At 34.0% G+C, this 20940-nt stretch overlaps 1 protein-coding gene across 1 annotated transcript in view; it reads right to left on the reverse strand.

Annotated features, from left to right (window-relative positions):
• The window catches only part of LOC308640288 (uncharacterized protein), a gene marked incomplete at its 5' end in the record, with an annotated part of 129767 nt that overhangs the window by 21323 nt on the left and 87504 nt on the right, over nucleotides 1–20940 (reverse strand). Inside the window, one exon of the mRNA XM_081312244.1 lies at nucleotides 15537–15610. Coding sequence (XP_081168370.1) covers nucleotides 15537–15610 — 74 coding nt within the window. The remainder of the gene's footprint in view (nucleotides 1–15536; nucleotides 15611–20940) is intronic.

Genomic DNA, 20940 nt, shown 5'->3' on the forward strand with positions numbered 1-20940 from the left:
TAATGTCTCATAAAATTAAGTAAAAATGTTCTGTCATTACATATTATATCTTACTGACATTGACATATCCTATTACCTTAATCATTATAATTATTTGAATATTCAGGTAGTATATATACAAATAAGATTGAACAACACAACAATGGAAGAAAACTAGAAATCTATAAGTAAACTCCATACCTCTGGTCAATTTAATTTTGGCAATTGTGTCAGAAAAATTAACTGGAGAATAAGTAGTCTCTTGTTTAACGTAGATTGATATAAATGCATGCTTATGTTTTAAGTAATGTTATTGGATTTTACATGAGATTATGTACAATATTTAACATAAAATGTCTTTTACACTAAAATATAGTAATTAAAACTATAAACAATTAAGAAGAAAACAATCACATATTTATAAATCAGATTAAGCTGTGGAGTCTTCATTATGCTTCCAAAGTAAAAATAAGAAATAAGAAATTGGACTTGAAAAAACTTCTGTACAAAAAGTAACCTCAACATGAAAATGAAGACATAATTATTAAGTTTTCCTTTTTGTTTTCAAAGAACTATCCTTTCCAAGTTTTTAGCCTTGGCTAGAGGGTAGTCATTCCTCCTTATTGAGAGGCTGATTGAGCCCAGGGCCCAAATAATTACCTTTTTAGGCTCTCATACTCCAGTGCCAAAATGCACCCTTCATAATTACCCAACAATAAGGGAATAAACCATTAAAAATGTTATACATACCAGAGACCCCCAAATTTTTAAGCTGTTAAGTCAATGATAATTCCTAAAATCTAGATGACTTCATAGTACATAGTATATAGTACAGAGTACATAGAACTGCTACCACAGTTCTAATATGTCTTTGTTATACCTTTGAATGAACAACTATGTGTTTATTTTTGACATCATTCTTTTATTCCTTTTGCCTATCCAAAGCAACTGTTTTATATTATGCAAACAAAAATTATAAATATTTGCAATAATACCCTAAAATAAAACAACATGGAAAAGAAAAAATGTAAATATGCAGAATATTGAAAATTCCATGCCTCTCTGATACAAAAGTAAAATTACATTGGTGGTTTCTTGGTAAAATAAAGAATTAATAGATGAAGAAGCATTTATTTCTGAAATATACCAAATGTAACTGGAAATGTATTGAGACTGTCATTCATATAGGAATATTTATTACTGAACTATTCATAAGAACCAATATGTAAAATCAATGCAAGGTAAATAGATAAATGGAAACATGTAACTTTTCACAGTAGACTATTACTCAGGAAAGTTATATTTGTGTTGCTAGAAATTGAACTCTGGGCCTCACACAGGCTAGGAAAGCACACTACCTCTGAGTTATTATCCCAGCCATATTGAGCAAGTAGGATTCATGAGAGCACTAAATGTTACAATGAATGTGTACATGGAAACTTTAAGCTAATTGAAAGTAAGGAGAGAAACTATAATGTGATTTACAATTAATATTGTATTTAAATTTTTTGCACAAGTAAATTCATGAATCCAAAACACATATAAGTCATTGCCTAGAGCTATGTGATAAATAAAAAAGGAAAAACTGGTAGTGGGCACTAATTTCTTTTCATCTAAAATAGTTTCTAAAACTAAATGCTGGGGATGGTAAACATGTGAATATACTAAATGTTAAAGAACTACACCCTGAAAATATTTATAAAGTTAATTTTAAGTTCACATGTGCTTTCTAGGAATGAAAAGATAAATAATTTATGGAATTCATAAAGCAACCAAAATTAAAGCCTGTAAAATAGGGAAATAAAAATGTAACTTATTACTGTTAAAAAAAACACTGAGTTTTCATTGTGAGATCCACTTACATTTATGTGAATATACTGTGACTTTTTAAATTTTCATTTATACTTTATAATTTGTAATAAGTATATAAGAAAACTATGTCTATACATCAACCACTATTGTAAAGCTGTCAAGTTTTTAATATTCTTATATGAATTAATATTCATTTTTTGTGAGTGTGTGTGTGCATGCACCAATGGAGATCAAACCCAAGATCTTGCACAACCATGGCAGGTGTTTGACTGTTTTTCCACAACCATGTAAAATGTATATTTTTAATCTTGGTTGCCTCTCTCTCTCTCTCTCTCTCTCTCTCTCTCTCTCTCTCTCCTTTCTTTCTGTCTCTCTTTGTCTCTCTCTTAGCCCCTCACTCTCTATCTTTCTCTCATTCTCTCTGTTTTGTATTTTTGGACACAGATGGCACCCTGGGGTCATTTACCACTGAACTACATCCCTAGTCTTTTTGATTTATTTTGGCAGAGAGTTTTCCTAAGTTTATTAAGCTGGCCTCTAATTTATAATCCTCCTGCCTCAGCCCTCAGTCCTGGGATTACAGGCATGTCTTGCTTTATCTGTCTATTTATCTCTTTTTGAAAAAATATATAATGCCAATTTTCAACTGTATTATATTTCTTATTGCAAAAGTGAACATTTATTATGTTCTAATTAACATTCTACTAATACTCTATTGATTGTTGTTGCTGTTTTATGAGTGAATAAAAATTTCACATGATTAACTAATATTTTCTAATACTTCACATATATGTTTTCTTGTACTGCCTATTTATTTTTTGTAGAATATAAACTTGATCTCCCTGCTGAGCAGTGTGCTCCGTCTCACACAATCCTCAGTTCTCTGGGCTCCTCAGCTTCCTCACTCCTACTTTTGCTCTACTTCTGTGTTGGCAATCTCTCTTACCTATGCTCTTGCATATGTCATGGGTCTTACTCTAACATAGCAAGGAACAAGTCTGCATTAAAACAAACAAAAATCATCTATAACTCATAGCCATGTTTTCAGAGAGAAGAAACTATTCATAGGGACAGTCAGATTTATGAAAAAGGAGTCACAAGGCATTTACTAAAAGACAAAATGAAACCTGAGAAATAAGATCCTGAGCATAAAGTTTCCTGACATGTTATTTACACATAAGTTATATGAGTAACTCACAAAGACGCAAATTACACAATTTATCATACATTGGTAAAACTGGCAATTTTGGAGGCTGTGGTCAGAGGATTATGAATACAAAACAAACCAAGCAAGGTCATTCTATTTCCAATTGTGCTCTCTTAAAATCTAATAACTTTAGGGGGCAGTGGAGCACTACTGTAATCACAGAAATGTTGAAGGTTGAGTCAGGAGGATTGCAAGTTGGAGTCCAACTTCAACAACTTAGTGAGGTCCTATGCAACATAGAGAGACCATGTCTTAAAATTGAAATTCTCAGGCTGTGACTCTTTCGTAAAGTGTCAGTGGGGTCAATCACCAAAACCCTTAAAATGACTAATATCTGAAATTTACTAAAAATGAATTAATTATCTAATAGGTTTTTTTTAATTACAAAATTAGCACTTAGTTGAAACAAATATGGCCTACAAGTTTTTTAGCCTCTACTTTAATTTCTATTTGAAGGACATAACTAACAGTTGCAAATCAAAGGAACATGATATATATTGTAAATAACTGATGAACTGTAATCTCCTGAGACCAGGACATATACATTACTTTTAGTTCATTATCCAGTTTCATAAAGCCTAACTATAATATTATGGGTTTAATAACCAGTTTTATTAACAAATATTAATTTAGTAATAAAATAATAAACAAATGTGAAGTATGTGTCTTGTTGTGGATGGACTTTTAATTTTTATTTATTTATGTATATGTGATGCTTAGAATTGAACCCAGTACCTCAAATTTACTCACCAAGAATCAGGCATGATGGTGTACATCTATAATTTTAGTAAGTTGTGATGGTGAGGCCAACCAAATAAGTACAAGATTCCTTGTTATGATGGTGAACTTCTGTAATACCAGTAGCTCATAAGGAAAAAGCAGGTAATTCTCAAGGTTAAAGGCAACCTCAGAGATTTAACTAAAAAAAAGTTTTTCAAGTAACTCAGAGGTTAAGTTCCTCTGGGTTTAATTCCTGATACTAATGAAAGTACAAAACTAATTGGGCAACTTAGGCAGAGATGATTTTGCTCAATTATAAAGCACTGCTAGATTGTATCCCCAGTACAAAGAACAACAAAAATAAGAAGAATAAAATAAAGAGTCACACATTTACTTAAGTCAATTCCACAGTAAAATTAAAAATTAATTAATTAATTAATCAGTGCTTTTTGAGGACTGATTTCCATTGGTGAATAACTAATGTGGCACTAAGTACATGCTAGACTAGAAGATACACATCTGGAACTTTTGGTTGCACTCCAAAAAAAAGTGCAAATTAGTAGAATTAAACAAGGATTTTTGTACCAAGCCAAATGTTGTATGGGTGATGAAAAAAAAAATGTTAAACACTTCAGTCTGAAGACACTCTCTATTTTTTACATGTTTCCCTTTAGAAACCTCAAAATATGTGTCAAACAATATAAAGAAGAATACTAAGAATGCTTACCACATAGCGAGAGGTTTTTTTTTGTTTGTTTTTGTTTTTGTTTTTATTTTTCAGGTTAGGGTTTTTGAGGAACTAAGGACATATATTCTAAATATGCAATTTCATATGTTGCTTTCAATATCCATTAAGAAAGTAGAAAAAATGTGTATTTCTATTGCCTTTTATACTTTTGTTTGTACCTTTACTTGTCTATTTTCTTGAGCTACTTTTCTGGACCAGCAATTATAAATACTTGGAATTTTTTTTTCTGTTCACTAGTTCTGCTGGGCTAACCTTTCATGAATATCTTCATGCTGCCATGCTAAAGGTCTCTCAAAATATCATATTTTAAAGAATGTTCACTGAGTAAATCAGGAGCTGTTTCTAATGGACACATTGTGGTAACATATTAATTACTAAAACAACTCACAATCACCTATGAAGTAGTCACACTACTATTTTCTTTATAGGCTTATCAGATGTGATGATAACCTGAATAAATACAATTAAATATTTATTTTTTGAATGAAACTAAATTTTGTCATTGGCCTACTCATCATAAAATGACAAATTTGAGTAGAAACAGTAAAAAGTGTGTCTGAAACTAGCTACATTGGGGTCATATAAGATTGAAGAAATATGAGCTTATTCATTTTTAGTTACTACATAGCTACAAAAATATTAAATGTTGTAAAACACTGTCAATAACATGACATTAACATGATATATATTTAATTTAGTAAGTACAACAGAAAAATTATAGAGAAACATTACCCCCCCAAAAAAAATTTTGCTACCACAATAATAATTGCATAATGAATGGAAATATATTTCTGTAAGTGCAACATAGTTGTATTTGCAAGTTTAAAATGACATCAAATTAAGACATGCAAGATCTAGCTGTTTAAGGAGGCGTAAGCCTAGAATCCCAGTAGCTCTGGAGACTGAGGATGGAGGATTTCAACTTCAAAGCTATCCTCAGCAACAAGGCACTAAGCAAATCTGTGAGGCCCTGCCACTGAATCAAATACAATATAGGTCTGGGTATGAGGCTCACTACTCCAGTAGCCCTGAGTTTAGTTTCTAGTTATCCCCACCACCAATCAGAGACTTTGATGGGAAACTTTGAAGAAACCAATATCAATGAGGTAGAAAAGTAGAGAATGGAACCATAAAATTGATCAAACTACATTCACTTGATGAAACAAATGATAGGAAACTAGTCAACAAATTGATCAAATTTAAATTGAGTAGGTTAAAAAGCTGAAAATAAAACAGCCAATCTCCAAAATATAGAACTAGAATGATCAGAGTATATATATAACAGTAGAAAACCTCCTTCTGTGAAAATCAGTTTTTTTTAGTTCCAAATAATAAAATGAATCTTTATTAGGTTCATAAGAAAATAATAGTCAAGGCAGAAGTTATCAGAAGTAACTAAAAGCAAAAGAGAACATGTGAGTATCTAACATGGAGAGAATGGTTTAGCAAAGAACACCAATAAGTTACATCACAAACAAACATGTATTTCTTTCTTTCTCTCTCTCTCTCTCTCTCTCTCTCTCTCTCTCTCTCTCTCTCTATCTATCTATCTCTCTCTTTTGTGTGTGCTAGGGGATTGAACCCAGGGCCTTATGCATGCAAGGCAAGCACTCTACCAACTGAGCTATATCCTCAGCACTGGAAACTAGTATTGAAAAATGAATCACAAATAAACTTAAATACTATTCAGAAATTTAACATTGCTTTATCAACCTCTTTCTTACAGGGAAAGGCAGGGAAGTTTCAATCATGTTTTATAGCAACTTTGTTCAATGTTCTCTTAATTCCTACTTAATTCTGATCACATTATTATCGTGGAAATTTGAATACATAGATTTAATTTTCAGTAATTTCTGATTTTAATATGGCTAAAAAATTAAGTCACTTATTGGAATGAAATAACCAGAAATTATTTCTTACAATTATGGATTATTTAAATACAAGACTTTCACAGTGTGAATGACTGTGAGTATATAAATTTTTATCAAATTGATGAAATAGCCATACTTCTTATAATAGTCTAAGAGAAAGTTATTACTTGCATTTTCTCAAATCTTATAGCTTCTAGTGTTCTTTAGCTTATGACCAAAAATACTTCTCTTCTGAGTTGGTGGAATACAAAAGATAGATGAACCTTCTCACAGGGAAGATGATAGTAAAACAGTAGGGAACTACCCTCAATTCCCACAGGGTCTGAGAACCATATTATATGATATGGAAGACCCTCCTATAGACTGACTATTTCAAACATTGTTTGCAAAGATAGAAAAAAGTCAGTTCATTGAACAAAGTGAGTGAAGTGGGTTTGTGCCTCTGCAGATGAGAATAAATTGTAAAAAAGCAACAAAAGTGAGTTCAGGACTGGGCATTACAAGACTTAGCTGACAAAATCCTGAAAACAAAAGAAAACAAAAATTCAGAAAGCACTTTACCAACCTAAGCTTATTTGAGAGAACCAAATTCAGAAGAACAGCAGAGGAAAGAGGCATACCCAAAGTGATATAACAGTATCTATTTTTATTAATTTTTTATTATTATTCCCCACAATTATAGAGTTCTGTATCACCTCAATTACTACTTTCTTCATCTTTTAGGTGTTATCATTACCTTGTACATATAACTCATGCTGTTATCATTACCTTGTACATACAACTCATGTACACTGAATTTACTCTTGCATTTATGAGCTTATCATTTATCTTTTTCTCTGTATAACTGTATATGTATGTGTATATTTTTATCTAACATTTCCAGGATTCTGCCATTAAAATTTCTTTGGTACCACCTCCATGAAATGCATTTTTGTCACTTCAGTTCAGTACATCTAAATGTTCTATTCCACGTAGTTGGAAAAGATGAAGGCTATTGCAAGGTTTTTCTTATTTTACTAATTATCCACTAGAATTAAAGATCAACCTTGGTGCCTCCACAGGATTTAATTCTCATTCACCTTTCTTATACATAGTGTTTTATTTTTTATGCAAGCAGCAATAACTATATTTAAAAGGTGAATAAAAGATTCTGATATGGACATGGTGCTTTAGAGGTCCCCAAATCCCTAGGGTGGTGTTCTGACTCCACCTTACCACTGAAGCATCTTGATTACATTCCACCTTGGACACTGGTACTATGCTTCCACTGAAAGTGATTCATTAGTTATGAATATTCTTCTTTTTCTACTCTCAATACTCTTGGAAATGTTGGGATTCATGATAGGTTTAGAATCATAATTTTCAACACATTTATCATAGATGCATTTGATAACAAGAGACCACACATATCTAAGAAGAAGAAAGAAGAGAAATAAGACCATTTATCAATCCTAAAGAGGTAACAGAATAAAATCTGGGAATAAAATGGTAGTCATCTAATAAATTTTTTCAAAAAATATTTTAGATGGTAATATATTACTGCATTAAAAAAGAGTGAGTAAATGCAATTTCAATTATTAGAGTTGTGACTGATTATTTTAAAGAGAGTATCAAAAGCTGTGTGCAGTGGTGCATGTCTATAATTCTGGAGTCTTCTGAGGTTGTGGGTGAAAGATCACTAGTTCAAAGCCAACCATCCTCAGCAACTTAGTGAGGCTCTAAGAAACTTCCAAAACCTTTTTTCTATATAAAATATTTTATAAAGGGCTGAGGATGTTTCTTAGCAGAAAAGCATTCCTGGGTTCAATCTAATATGAAAGTGTGAGAGAGAGAGAGAGAGAGAGAGAGAGAGAGAGAGAGAGAGAGAGAAAGTGAGAGAGAGAAAGAGAGGTGCGGGGGTAATCAGTGAAACTTTCAGGATCAAGGAATTAAACAATTTAAAAACAATAGTGGATTTGTTGATGAAAACTCATCTATATTTATTAAATGCTGCATTCAGAAATTAGTATGTTCTCAAACATATACAAGTGGGAGAGGAGTCCTATTTTAAGGTGTAAATAGGAACAAAGAAAAGATTTGACACATCTTTTAATTGACCCAGATGCCCACTTTAGTTTGGGATTGGAATTATGCTCAGGAGATAGATCCTTAAGCTGTTTAAAATAATGTTTTTAATCAAGTATTTATAAAACAAGATTAAGATCTAATATAAATCAGGTTTGGCAAGGGGGAAATTGATCAAATAATAAGTATATACATAAACACATAAACCAATATTAGAGAAGTTAACATTTGGGATATTTATGCCATTATATAATCACTAATAATGTAAAAACAATGACAAGAAAAAGTGAGTAAATAAACAAATAAATAATTGAATGAATGAATGAATAACTAAAAAGTACAAGGATGTAATGTGACTGCAATTGTAAAAGAGAGCTTGTAGCCTTGAAAAAGTGTGGCACACCTTATGAACTGTCAATTCCACTTCTAGATGGGAAGTGTTAAAAAGAGAACCCACACAACTGGCTCTCTCACTTGGAAATAGTGCAACAGTTACCTTTTTCTTTCTTCCCAAATTTTATTTCTGCTTCCAAGAACACTACCCATGTAACCTCATGATGCCATTGTAGACTTGTTGCATCTGAACCCTTCTGCTGCTCAAGTTTTTTTTTTCATTGATCTTTTTCTCCCTACCCCCATATATTCCACAATTTTTAATGTGTTTATTTTCAGTTGTATTTGGACACAATATCTTTATTTTATTTATTTTTATGTGGTGCTGATGATCAAACACAGGGCCTCTTATGTGATAGGTCAGAAATCTGGAGCTGAGCCCAGCCCCTCCACCAATACTTTAAAAAAAAATAATGTCACCTACATACTTAGCATCCACCAGTCTTACATTCTGATCCATCCATTTCCAGCTTTTTGCATGAATAATTTTGAGATTTTTTTTTCATTCAGACATCAATAGTCCAGAGTGCTCAGAATTGGGGGTAAATTTTACAGAATATTAGAGGTCAATTACACAACATTAAAATTTATATAGTGGGATGCACCTAAAGCTGAGGATAAAAAGAAAATCTACAGACTTCACTAGTTAAAATAAAAGGTCTAAAATTCAGAAAAATGAATAATTTTGAAATGACAATTTCATGAAAAGGAGAGTAAAGGGCAGAACATACTAAGCAAAAGCAAAATTTTCACACCACAAAAAATGTACATCTGCATAGAGTGTCATGTATGCGTGCTTCCAGAAGACAAATTAAATTGAAAGAGATATGATTAATTTGAGATGTAGCAATAAAATATTAATGGTATATAATAGTAATATATATGTACCTGTACCAAATATGCCTCATTTAATAATAGGTATACATTGAACTCTAAACTTTTTTGACTTTTTTTTTTAAATTTATCTTAGAATACATATTAGATTTACTTGAAGTACATCACTGAAAAACAGATGGATTTTACCACACATTGTTGTACAATATGAACTTATAAAAATAGATACCTTATAATAATATGAATAAATAGATGTGTGTAAGTAACATAGAACCTTTATTAAGAAAAAGAAAAAGAAACAAAACAAAACAAACAACAAGAAACTTGAAATTTAGAGAAAGTTTGCAGTACTTTGCAGAAATACAAATATGACATTCTTTCCAAAAAAAAAAAAAAATCATTGGGACAAAAAATTATTTGGGGGGAAAACTATATTATATGCTTTCTTAATATCAGAAGAAACTCATTTTCAGGAGTATTATATACTTCAAAATAAAAATAAAATAGAGTTGTGGATGGTATTACACAAATAATCTCAATGACTTGGGAGGTAGAGGCTGAAGAACCAAAAGTTCAAAGAAAGGCTTGTCAACACAGGAAGGCCATGACCACCATGAGGAAGTTTCTGTCTCAAAATAAAATATTGAATGGCCTGGGTATATGGCTGTGGCTTAAGGGTATACCACCCCTAGATTCAATAACACATATATATCTGTCAAAAGTTACTATAACAAAGAATTTATGCTAGGTGTGGTGGCACATGCCTGCAATCCCAAAACTCTGAAGACTGAGGCAGGAGGATTGTGAGTTCAATGCCAGCCACAATAAAAAGCGTCACTAAAAAGCTCAGTGAGACCCTGTCACTACATAATATATAAAATAATCCTGGGAATATGATTCATTTGTCAGTTACCCCTGCATTCAATCTCCAGCATGAATAAAAGGGATTTATATGGAAAATGTCATAGTACTTGCCTCTAATGCCATCTATTTGGAAGACTAAGGCAGAAAGGTTAAAATTTCAAGGTTAGCTGGGCCACTTGCCAACAACCTGTCTCTATATAAGATTTTTAAAAAATGCCTGGGGATGTTGATGAGTGTAATGGCAACTTTAGATTAAATTTCAAGAACCACAAAACAGAGCAGTTATTTATTTTCAAAAAGTTACATAAATATGTTAAACAATATAAATTGGGCAACATTAAGAAACAAACTTTTTTTCATTAAGTGGTACAAAGATGGGCTGGAGTTCTGGATCAGTAGCAGATCACTCACCTGGCACATGTGAGTTCCTTGGTTCCATCCTCAACACCACATAACAATAAATAAATAACATAAGGGTATTATGTCCAGCCACAACTAAATAATAACATAATTTTAAGAAAAGGTATAAAGAGAAGTGGGAGAACTCATGAGCTCACATAAAAGTTAAGAATATTTAATAAAAAATGACACTTATGGTAGGAGCAATGATCAAAAATTAAAACCTCTTAACATCTTAACAAATTATAAAAATGCAAGCTAACATCTGATGCAAAAAAAAGAAAGTTACATAGTATTGATGAGGACAAAAAACAATTTCTCTTGAATTAGAGAAACTACATAAATTGCTTTTATTTTTTGTGTAAAGTGTTTATTTAATATATATGATACTCCTCAAACAGTAGCAAAGCCTATATAAAATACTGTGTTTCTGATCCTGATAATATGTAGTTATATGATAGCATAAGGCTACAGATATGTTCATTAATGCTGTTGAAACCAGAAAAATAGGTGAAAAGAGGAGGTACGTTCAAAATGAAATAAATGCTATAGTTTGAAAAAACTGATTTCTTGGGATCATACACATTTTTAGTTTCATTGAAGTGGCTCCTGTTTTCTCCACATTGTCTCAAAATAAAACACAAAAAGGACTGGGGATGTGGCTCTGTGGTTAGCACTCCTGGGTTTATCTCCCAGTGCCAAACCAAGTAAGGTGAAATTTCTGAAAGATTACAATTATGCCAGTGTACATATACATGTAAAAATATTAGTGAAAATTTAAAAATTAATAAATATATTTTTTGAAAAAAGTGTTAAGGTTCTTACAAAGCTCATGATAAAAATGACATATGATCCCCTAATAATAATTTGGGGTAGCAAAGCAAGGCTGCACATGCCTATGCTCCAGTGGCTCAGGAGTATAAGAAGGGAGAATCTCAAGTTCAAGACCAGTCTCAGCAATTTGGCAAGGTTGCAACCAAATGAGTGAGATGCTGTCTCATAAAAGGGGTACAGGTTGGTGTATAGCACAGTGAAAAAGTGCCCATGGGTTAATCTACAGTGACTCAATAACTAACTAATAATGATAATAATACATCTGGTAAAAAGTGCCATACAATCCAGTAATAATATTTCTGGGCATACATCTAAATGAATTGGAAAATTTTCTCAAAGAAATAACTGCAATTCCATTTTTATTGTAGCTTTATTCACAGTATCTAATAAAAAAAAAAATGAAATGCCAGTCAGGCATGGTGGGAAATGCCTCTAATCCCAGGGGCTTGGGAGTTTGAGGCAGAGGATGGAGAGTTCAAAGCAGCCTCAGCAATGGTAAAGCACTAAGCAACTCTTTCCAAAGAAAATGTAAAATAGGGCTGGGGATGAGCCTAAGTCGTGGAGTGCCTCTGAGTTTAATTCCTGGTATGCACCCCCCAAAAAAACATCCTTTTAGGAAAAGAATATCAAAAGATTTCTTCCAGCTTCACAGCATTGAACTACTCCCCATAGATGCTACACACTTATAGTTCAAACTGATCTCTAGAAGACAAGACTCAGATAATGATATTTTCTAAATAGGCTAAGAGACATTGATATCTGTGGACACCTTAAGTCAGACTGGTCTAAAACTAAGAACTGGGCAAATATGGGAGGTTGGAATGAGAACACAACACAGTTAAGTTCTTCAAAGCGGAATCTTAACTCGGACACTATGATATCTGAAACCACAGTTGGAGATAAAATTAGATTCTTTGCTTCACTGATTTCTGGGTTATTAATTCAATCCAAACAGATATTGAAAAAGTATTAAGGCTACTGTTTAATGTCTATGTAAAACAGGTTAATAACAATGTATCAGATTAGGGCTGGAGTTTTAGCTCAGTAACAGAATGCTTGCCTAGCATGGGTGAGGCACTGGGTTGGATCCTCAGATCCACATATCAATAAGTAAAATAAAAGTTCATTGATAACTAATTTCATTAAATGTATCAGGTTTCTCACATGGCTTTTGATGTTCAGATTTACTATGTACTCTAGTGTTTGTGATTAAACTTCCTTAGAGTTTAAATCAAGTTCAGTCCCATCTTTATTTTCCTCCACACTAGTACACAGATGTTTCCTGGAAATGTTTGGAATGCTTCTACAGGTCATTTTAATAAAGTGGTCTTACATATATGGAGGGAAAAAACTCATTTAAGGTCCCATTACATTTTTAAAAAGTCTTTAATTGGGACTGTGAGGATGGCCTTAGCCCTGAACTTAAACAACTCCATTTTAAAAACTCCAGTTTGAAACATGCAGTGGCACCAGGCACACCCACAGAGTCCTCCAGTATGGCCTAAAAAAAAAAGTTATTTCCCCTTAAATTGATAAACAGAGTGAAATATCTGGCAGGCTCTACTTGGCCTGATAAGAGAGACAGACAAGAAAATCAGAGTGGAGACCACAAGACCAGAAGTTTCTTACCCCAGGGTAAATGATGTAATGGAGAAATCCCATGATAGCTAATAAGAATTGAAAGAAAGATTAAACGCCCCCAAATTTAGTATAAATAATAGAGCTAATGAGCAGGGATTTAGCCAGCAGAAACCAGCATGCACTCAAGCTGAAGAGCCTGATGAGGACCTGACATCCCATCACTTGTCATTTTTCTTCTGAACCTCTGCATGATTTTCTCATCTCTCAAACTCTACCACTTCATCTGAACTTTGGTGAAAGCCACAACTTCTCCATAGGTTCTCTCCTCAACCTGTTGTCTACTCCAAGCCAGGAGAAACCTGCCTTGGTTCTGGACCTGGTCATCATGGTCTGAGTGAGTGTGCATCTGCTGGACTAAAAGCCTAAGGCTTAAGAATTTTGTTCTGACATTTAAACTTAGTACACAGAGGGAATGTGTGTAACTAGCCTGTCATGATTAAGTTACTTTTGCAGTGTCTAAAATTAATCTATACTTCTTAGCAGTAAATTAATCAACCTTTATTTTTTTTTGCTGTGAATGGATTATCTCTATTACAGTGCCTAGCATTCAGGATTGTTATTTTCTTCAGTATGAACCTATAGAGTATAATTGCATTGAGCAATTTGAGTGAATAAAGCATTAAAAGGGGCAGAAGCATTTGGACATTTTTTATTTCTCTCCTTGACTGCATATGTCTCAATTTTGCCCCTGGCGACTGGGACACATTGACTATATTATTTTATTAAGAAAAAAGTCATTATTTTTAATGTCATCTAATTTTTTCCTGCTTTTTTCTTATGTGAAAGTCTCACAAGGATAAAGCAAAATCTTTTAAAACTGTCATCCAGTTCTTGGAGAAAAAAATACAAATGAAGCATGCCTTTAAAACAAAATATAGGAAAACATAATTATGTTGAAACAGAAGTTTTGAGATGAAACTGAATTTTCCATTTAACCAATTTTCTCTGGGATCTTGTCTCACAAGTTTTGAAGAATAAAATCTATGGACACTCAGGGAAGGTAGTAGTAAAAAGAGTAGGATTTATTTTAGCAAGAAAAAAATACAACTCCCAAAATGTGGGAAAGGGCATGTTAGCAGAAGAACTCATTTTTTGTGTGTGTCAGTTTCGAAGTTTAAATATGGTTTTTGGCAAAGCTTTGGTTAATATCTATTTAAAATGAGTATTGAAAAAGGCATTTTTATTACCAACTAGGTTCAAGTTTCTCCTTAATATATCCCATCCTCCTTCCAGTGACTTCCAACTGGGTTCATCCCAAGGAAAAAGAATTTGATTGAAGGTATTCCCATAAGTGAGTCTCAAGTGTTTTGTTTTGTTTTTTTTTTTTTTTAATTTGAATAGGCCTTAATGGTGCTCATTAACATATCTATCCATTAACATTCAGGTGTGGTTAAATAAGATGTCCATGATACAGCTGCCTTATCTATTTGATTTTATTTTTTCTCAATCAAGTTGTGCAAGAAGCCTGCCTTTGAGAATGTGAAGGGAACTGGAAATTTGGGATTTAATCTCAGACCTATAAATAGCTAAACTATCAGATAATCATTCTGGATTTGAGATACTTCTTAGTCTACATTTAGAAAGCTGAGGAGGAATGAGGATGTTGTGTTCAAAACCAGTTTGAGCAACTTAGTGAGGTTCTAAGAAACTCAGTGAGACTTTGTCTCTACATAAATATATAGAAAAAGGTTGAGAATGTGGGTCAATAGATAAACACCCATGGGAATAATTCATGGTCTAAAGTAAACAAACATATAAACAACAAAAATAAAAACTTAGGAGGAACAAGAATAGGGGTCCCTAAAAAAGCCACAGCGTCTCTCATGCAGGAACACAACTAATGAAGTTGGGGTCCTCTTCTGATGATTATCCCAGTCTTCACCACACATTCTGGGGACATGCTGAGCTAATGGCACACAGATGCCCACATAGGAATTCAGGAAGGCTCCGAAAACACCATACAATTATGGAACAAAAGACTTAAGGTCTAAAATGCTAATCTAAGCTCCACTATTCTAGTCAGAGAAAACTAAAAGCTAAGCTGCCAAGGAGAGACCCTCTATCCACCAGACTCTGGAGACAATTATGAGGAGTTTCCAGCCACCATTGCCAGTCCCACTGGCTTCAAACAGCCTCTCTACCCAGTCTCAAAATAAGAACACACACTTACCATTTTCTGGCTTTCAGTATGCTCAGTGTTCCCCATATACATATTTTTTTTCAGCTTCAGTGTAGCACAGAAACCTGGAAGCAAAGAAATGGATTCAGTGAATGGCAGGCTCCAAAAACAAAAGGAACAGAAGACTGTGGAAGTCTGCCCACTCATCACTGACTGTTTCTTGATTGGACAGTTCTCACCCAAGAGACAGATTGGAAAGGGCTTCAGGAACTTCCTCCAAATTGAGCCTGGTAGAGATACCACTGGTTACTGGTGACAAGTCTTACTTTTCCACATGTTGAAGTTTGAACATTAGAGAAGCATGCTGAGGGAAGCATATGAAGCAGGGTTTATTTAGAAAAGGGTAACACAGACTTCTCCCACAAGGGAGAAGGGGGCCATAGCTGGTATCTGGGTATCCTAAGAAGCAAGGTGTTCTGCCCTTTTTATATGTCCTAGGCTTCCTTTGTTCTCCTGCCTTTCCTCCCTTTTCTTCTTCCTGAGGACTGGCTAGGATCAGAAAGGCTTGGTGGGATGGCCTAAAGTTGGGAAATAGGTGGGCTGAAGGGGAAGGGCAAGATGGAGTAGACAAGGACACATTTACAATCTTATAGCTCCCTGTAGGGAGGGGAAAACCTGGGACAGGTTACCTTGGCAACAGGTTGGAGCAGGGGCAGGTTCCTGATAATACCCCTCAGGGTACCGTCTCTAACTTCCCAGATTCACTCAAAATTGGCTTCTTAGATTCAACCTGACTCAATTTGAAAGGGTAAAGTTTCTAAGCTGCAAAGCCTGAATTAAAATGTAAAAGACTAGGAATTCTTAAGTTCCACTGAAATTCCTGAGATAGTTAAGACAAGGCCCTACTGGACATTTAGCCTAGGGCCCTGTGTAGTTTGTCAGAGGGCCTGAACCAATCAGTTTGAATGTGTACCCCCCTTAGGAGTGACCAATCACCCCCGCCCGACCTGTTCCCACCAATGAATGTGCTAATCATGTCTCAGAGTTGTTGTTCAATTTTCCCGTGCCTCATGATGATTTGTTCTGATGTATGCAAAGCCCACCCCCCCACCCTCCCCAAAAAGTGTACTTAAGCTCTGCTTGACCTTTGCTCTGGGCTCTGGGCTGCTCTCCCTTCCTGAGTGAGCCTTGAGCCCCAGCATGCTGGTTCAATAAACTCCCTCCTGCCAATTGCATGAAGCCAGTCTCTTGTGTGGTCTCTTTCTCAGATGCTTCAAGGACCCTTACAAATTCACCTATCTACACTGAGTGCCTGTCTAATTCAGTAGGCCTACTGTTTGAGTGACAGTAAGTTGCATACAGATCAGAATCAAATAAGGACACAAAGACAGGTTTATGGCTCCTCTGTTTTCATTGATCAAACCCTTGGGATCTACCACATGCAGGGGTGCATGCCTGTAATCCTAGCAACTGGAGAGGCTGAGGCAGGAGGACAGTGAGTTCAAAGCCAGCCTCAGCAATGGCAAGGCACTAAGAACCTCACTGAGATTATGTATCACCTTTGTCCTTAGAAAGACCCACAGAGCACTTCTAGGCACATTCCCACCCTGCTAAATTGTTTGTCTACAAATGACAGGAGAGATCTGCTGCGCCAGGTGTCACTGACTCAGGATAGGTGGGGACTTCAACTCATTTGCTATTAGTATTAACTATGTGTTTCCTATTTTCATCATAATTCCTGTGTAGGGCAAAGAAGGCTCTGTTAGTGAAGGGAATGTATGTTGAACAAGTTGTGGCTTTAGAATGAGGGGCTAAGTGTAAATTGTTAAGCTCTTCTCAGGAACCTTGATTTGCAATCTTTTCCCTGTGAATTTCTTAAGAAATAACACTATTGTTTGTATTGTCAAAGATACTAAAATACATCTCAGGGAGGCATTGAGTTTATTAGAAGTGATGTGAAGGAGGAACAGGGTGACACTCTGACAGAAGAAAGTGTGTTCTCTCTGAAAAAAAATAGCATGACTCTCTTGAAATCCATTTTTTATTGAAGACCTAAAAAAAAGATCCCAAAGTGTCCTGCCCAGGTACACTTCTTGACTTTGGACTGACAGTAGGATAACTTCAAACTCCCAAGTACCCTCTGCCATGACAACTTTAGGTTAATTAGGCTCATGTTCACCATTACTAATTGAATTCTTAAGCATAAACTCTCGCAGATTTCATGGTTAGTAAGAATTATTTTTATTTCTCTGAGTTCCAGAATCTGGTCTATAGCAGGGTCACAAAAGTCTTCACTTCAGGGTAACTTAAGTTGGTCTTGTAAACATTGTTTTGAAACTGCATTTTTTCTGTAGATAACAGTTTGTTAAGAAATGTAAAATATCCTGTGCAGTTAAGCCAGAACTTTCTTGTAAAATAAAGCATAGATTAGCTAGTCTACCACTGAGCTACATCAGTGTCACCCTTGTCAGAAATAAGGTAGCATGAAGATGCAAATCTCTCAACCAGGAAAAGGCAGTATCTTATTGACATCACATTCTGGAGCTAAAAATCATAGAACAGGGTTCCTTTCAAATGTGCTATGCCAACATTTTATTAGATGTGGTTTATTTACTACTTTCACTAATTCCAGAAAATCCCTTTGAAATCACAAATTTTATTTACCTTCCAATCCTCAGAGTGTCATGTTCTTCTCCTGTAGATCCTGAGAACCACATATAAATAAATAAATAAATAAATAAATTAAAGGTATTATGTCCATCTAAAAAAAAACTAACACCGGAAAACTGGGCACACAGGTGCAAGCCTATAATCCCAGCTGCTCAGGAGACAGAGGCAGTAGAATAATAAGTTCAAGGCCAACATCAGCAACTGAGACCCTGCCCTAAAATAAAAAGGGCTGGGGATGTATTTCAGTGGCAGAACATCCCTGAATTCAATCCCTGCCGGCAAAAAAAAAAAAAAAAAAAAAAAAAGCAAAAGAAAGTGACAAAAAAAGTAACACTTAGGATTTTCTCTCAGGAATTTTTCCACAGATTTCAACAAAGTAAGGTGCCTCAGACATTAGTTTCTCCTAATCCATCTTTTTTATAATCTTTATTTATTTATTTTTATGTGGTGCTAAGGATTGAACCTAGTGCCTCATATGTGTGAGGGAAGCACTCTACCACTGAGCTACAGCACACTTCTCTGTGCCTCAATATCATTATGTCTCAGAGACAAAACAATTTAAATCACAATCTTCAAAGAACCATATTTTATGTATAAAAATTTTTAAATATGGCAAAAGAAATAATTAAATCACATGCAGAGAGTAAATGAGAAAAAGAAGTAATAAAGAAAGAGGAGAAAGATCTCTAAATAAATGACAGAAAAAAAATAGAGAAAAATAAACTAATTAAATGCTGGTTCTTGGGCTGTGGTATAACTCAGTAGTACAGTGTGTGCTTACGATGTGTAAGGCCCTGGCTTGATCCCAAGCACAAAAACAAAAACAAAAACATACTACCTCATGACTAAATAAGATTTAAGCTAATATTGCAAAGCTGGTTTGCCATTCAAAATACAATGCACATCACTATATTATCAAACAAATAATAACAATCCAATACCCATTCTTAGTTCAAAAACAAAAACAATAAAAACCTTAGGAATAGAACAGTCTCATTCTGATAAAAGGAATAAAAAAAAAACCCTACATTTAACAGCACACATAATAAAAAAAAAAAAAGATTGAACGTTTTTCTTTTAATATAAGGAACAAGACAAGGATTACCAATCCCATCATTTCTATCCAACAATATACCAGAGATTCTGCTTAGTTTAATAAGGCAAGAAAAAAAAATGACATTCAAGTGAGAAAGGAAGAATTCAAACCATATTGTTAAACGATTAGATTATCTATATAGAAAATCCAATGAAATATACCCCCAAAAAGCTACTCCTAGAAGGTGAGTTTGGCAAAACTGCATGATACAAGAGCTAGATACAAAACTGAATTGTTGTTCTATGCTAGTAATGAAAAATTATATATTGAAGTTTTTAAACATACTATAATAACACCAAAAATGTCAAATATTTAAGACAAATTTGAAAGGGCTATGCAAGACTTCTACTTTAAAAGATTGCTGAGAAAAATTAAAGAAAATCTAAACAAATGGGAAGAAATAACATGTTCATTTGTTGCAAGACTCAATGATGTTAAGAAGTCAATTCTCTCCAAGTTGATTCATAGATTCAATATCTCAGAATCCCAGCAGGCTGTTTTGTATAAACAGGTAAGCTGATTATAAACTTCCAATGCATATGCAAAGGACCCAGAAGAGTCCAAAGAACTCTGCAAAAGAAAAAATCTGAAACAAAAACACTATTACAAAGGTAAACTAATTCAGACAATGTGGTACTGATATAAAAATAAACAAGCAGATCATGCTTCAAAATAGAGGCCAAAATAGACCCATGTACAGAGAAAACTGATTTTGGCAATGGGACAAAGGCAATTCAGCAAAGAAACAATGTTCATTTTTAACAAATGGTGCTAGAACTAAATACCCAAATACAAAAACTTATGAATTTTGACCCCTGCCTTGCACCACATACAGAAATTAACTCAAAATGGGTCATATACCTAAGTATAAAACCTAAAACAATAAACCTCCTCAAGGAAACAGGAGCTAACTTCTGTGACTTGGGGTTAGGCAAAGAGTTATTAGGTATGATACCAAAAGTGCATTAAAGAACAATTCGTAAATTGAATTTCATCAAAATTAAGAACATGTGTTCTTTGAAAGACACTGCTAGGGGAACGTAAAACATGTCAGACTGGGACAAAATATCATACATCTGATAAAGAATTTGTATCCAGAATGTATAAAGAACACTTAAAACTTAATAAATAAAAAAATAAAATATTCCAAAAATAATAGCATACAAGATTTGATACTTTACCAAGGAATGGCAAATAAGCACGTGAAAATATGCTCAATATCATCATCAGGCAAGAGGAAACTGCAAATTAATATCACAATGAGGGGCTGGGGTTGTGACTCAGTGGCACAGCAATTGCCTTACACATATGAGGCACTGAGTTCAATCCTCAGGACTGCATAAAAATAAATAAATTAAATAAAGATATTGTGTACATCTACAACTAATTTAAAAAAAAAACATTTACAATGAGGTAATACTATGTATCTATTAGAGAAATAAAATTTAAAAAGACTACCACAGTAAGTATTTAAAATAGAGACTTGGGGCAACTGATTCCTCATTCACTGCTGGTAGGAATGTAAAAGGAAACAACAACTTGGAAAACAGTTTGGCAGTTTTAAAAATTAAAAATACCGTACCACATGATCTATTCAAATCACTTCTGGGTATTTACCAAATAGAAAAGAGAGCCTAATTTCACACAAAGATCTGGAATAAAGTTGTTCTGATGGATTTAGTTCTGAGA

This window comes from Spermophilus citellus, assembly GCF_964194105.1.
Source record: "Spermophilus citellus genome assembly, contig: SCAFFOLD_209, whole genome shotgun sequence".
Taxonomy (NCBI): Eukaryota; Metazoa; Chordata; class Mammalia; order Rodentia; family Sciuridae; genus Spermophilus; species Spermophilus citellus.